This window comes from Etheostoma spectabile, chromosome 7 (assembly GCF_008692095.1).
Source record: "Etheostoma spectabile isolate EspeVRDwgs_2016 chromosome 7, UIUC_Espe_1.0, whole genome shotgun sequence".
NCBI classification, from domain to species: domain Eukaryota; kingdom Metazoa; phylum Chordata; class Actinopteri; order Perciformes; family Percidae; genus Etheostoma; species Etheostoma spectabile.
The window spans coordinates 7,142,852-7,145,822 of NC_045739.1; the positions used below are offsets into that span (position 1 = coordinate 7,142,852).

General features: G+C 41.0%; 1 protein-coding gene across 2 annotated transcripts in view; it reads right to left on the reverse strand.

The window, feature by feature from the left end:
* Window positions 1–244: 244 nt before the first annotated feature.
* The window catches only part of b4galt5 (UDP-Gal:betaGlcNAc beta 1,4- galactosyltransferase, polypeptide 5), a 27,579-nt gene continuing 24,852 nt past the window's right edge, over window positions 245–2,971 (reverse strand). The window contains exons 5-9 of one of the 2 annotated variants that reach the window (XM_032520932.1): window positions 2,341–2,457; window positions 1,975–2,162; window positions 1,769–1,891; window positions 1,206–1,307; window positions 245–524 (exon numbers count right to left, since the gene is read on the reverse strand). In XM_032520932.1, the coding sequence (XP_032376823.1) occupies window positions 377–524; window positions 1,206–1,307; window positions 1,769–1,891; window positions 1,975–2,162; window positions 2,341–2,457 (678 nt within the window). In that variant the 3' untranslated portion in view covers window positions 245–376. The remainder of the gene's footprint in view (window positions 525–1,205; window positions 1,308–1,768; window positions 1,892–1,974; window positions 2,163–2,340; window positions 2,458–2,971) is intronic. The other variant, XM_032520933.1, reaches the window with a different exon arrangement.

Consider the following 2,971-nt stretch of genomic DNA (forward strand, 5'->3'; position numbering starts at 1 on the left):
GTGTGTATTATGGCCTATTTTAATAAACAAGCACAACAGTGTAGGGCTGAGCTAATGGCTGACTGAATTAGAAAATGAATGAATGAATGCTGAAGGCCAAAATGGTGCAAAAGGCATGTGGAGACTGAAGACTAGTTAAGCCCAGATGAGAGGAGTGATGGACTGTGGCACAAGCAAGTGCAGCATTTATCCTTAATTTCTTATATGATTTATCCAAAATACTTATTTGAGTCTCCTTTTTTGCATACAAACTAAAGACATTAAGCAAAGAATCAATCAACTAAAAAGTCCTAAGCAGTGCTGCCACTGGTGAGATATGGCTGATGTCCCAGAGGACTTTGATTCCCAGGTGTTTTGCAGTCCAGCTCTTCCTACGTCAGTAGTCGGCTATGGGTGCAAGCATTCTGCTCAAGCTGACTGTGATGTTGGTGTAGAGCGGTCTCCTGGACACTAGGGGGGAGTAGTTTAGGTTGTTAAGACCATCCACTTTCTGTCTCTCCTTTGAGTGGCGTAGTAGACTATACCTGCAAGAACAAGCAATCAAATCAATGAGGAGCGGAAAAAATAAAAACAGTATGCAACAGTCCTGCATCCAGTGCTATATAAAACGTTGTGTTGTGCAGGTCAGACAAGTTAGATAAAAGGGGCACCTCAGCAATAAAAAAACAATGAGATAACATGTAGGAACAGGTTTTATTACCCTGCACAGTGTTACTAGATGATAAAATTGTCAGCTGACATAGCAACACTGTTGCTGGCGTAGCTAGATTGTGATAGTTGCATATTTATTTCTTTGGGAATGATCTACCAACAGATCACAGCAGCGTTGTTTGCATGAATACACAAGATTATTCATGATCATTTCATACAAGATTTACAAAGATAAATTATTTTATAGTATCTATTCCTTAAACCTTCCTATTAACAAATTAAATAAGCATGTATTCCTAGATCTGTTTTAAGTAACTTGTGTGAGCAGAGAGCATGATGGAATCCAGCCCTGAAGCATACAAGCAAATCACATGCATAGTCTTTAAAAGAGTTGAAATTCTCTCAAAGTCACTACTCTGGCTTTCTCATGTGACTGGCTCATACCACATGAGCCTAAGCCTTATTCAAATTAGCTTCCATGTTTAACCAAAATGTGTGTGTGTGTGTGTGTGTGTGTGTCTGTGTGAATGAGGTGTGCATGTATAGACACCAACCTTCCTAAGAACTGGACTTCCCCACGATGGTGATGTGGAATTGACATATAGCGTCCATGCTCTCCGTGGGGTCTACTAACTGTGTAATTGGCAAACTGCACCCTACACAAACATATTAATGCTCTATTAATCCATAATGTACACAGTCAGGCAAAACAAGCATTGCAGTGATCACTATTACACATAACCATTACTTTGATAAACATACTATCATATTAACACTGTGAGAAACATGATATAGACATGTACAAATACAAGAGGGGAAGGCTTTGCAATAACTGCATACAAAAGGGTTCATTACATACAGAAACAATTGGTAGAATCTGTGTTTACTAAGAGCCTTTTACTAAGAGAGTGTGGACATCTGCCGGTGAGCTTTGTAAGTAGGGGGAGGGAAGTTGTGTGGCATAGGCAAATGGAGGGACAAATACTTATACAAAAGCCTGTTTTGTGCCAAATGACCTAACCCATTTCTTAAGCATGCCTTATGTCAACGATACTGAGAGCCTAAAGCTGCAGCTGTGTGTGTGTGTGTGTGTGTGTGTGATGTGTGTTCCCCTCACCTGTTCCAGAGGTCATCATCCTCTCCTCCCCAGCCCCAGAATGCATTTGGAAATCCATTAATCTTTTCGAACTGCTTCACCGTCAGGCCACTGACACCACCAAAGAACTCATTATATGGAAGCCTTGGAGGGAAAATTACACATATTAAGTAAGTAATACATTTACTGTATATGCCCATGGAGATGGGGACAGAATCAGGACTCACATGTAGGAGTACTTGTCAAGTTTGACCGCAAAGTGTCGGGGCATGTCTGTGCAGCCGTAGTAGTTTCTGTCGTTCTCCATGAGGTGGTCCACATCGTGGAAGACCAGACAGTCCCAGTCCAGGTCCTTCATAGCCTCCTTGTAACCCACGTTGAACAACATGGCTCGGTTAAATGGCTCCGTGCCCAGCTAAAGAAAAAAGAAAGAGACTCTGTTTTTGTAGGTTATAATGCAACAGCTTAACAACTACTGTAAAAGACAGACATTATCACAACTGGAAAAGGAGACTTACTTCCTGTAACTGTTTTTCTTTACACAGGTGAATCTGTCAATCCCTGCCAATGACCATGAATAGGTGTATGCATACCTGCTCTATGAAATAAAAGGCAAACTGGAGTCTCTGTTTTTTCAGCACTGGCACCAGGTGTCTCAGAAGAATGGGTAAGTGTTCATGTCGGTTCCTGAACGGGACAAGGATTGCTACCTAAAGGGACACAAAATGGATTAGAACACAATATAGATATAAAACGGCATGCATGTGCAAACACATGGAGATTCACATTCTGTACATGTATGGGGGACACAGAGAAACAGAGCAGCCTGACCTGCACAACAAAGTAAACTATACTATTTGCACAAAGTGAATGTTTCTGAGAGCTGTGATCTCTCAGCGGTAGGTAAATGGGAAATTGTGGGTGAAGTCAGCACCAAAAACGACCAACAAATCATTATAATAGAGTGACAGGTTTCTCATAATCTAATTTTCACAATCAGATCTGGCATGCATCCATCATAGAAGCACTGCAGCACTAAATGTCTGTAAAAGGGTATAGCTGTGACAGTCCCTTGTTTTAAGTTTCTTTTGACGCTCCATGAAAAGCAAACTGTCACAAGAAGCAACAAAAAAATATTGAGTGGCTAAGAGAGAAACAATAGAAGTAGATGAAAGAAAGATTGTTGGTGTGTGAGAGAGAGAGAGAGAGAGAGAGAGAGAGAGA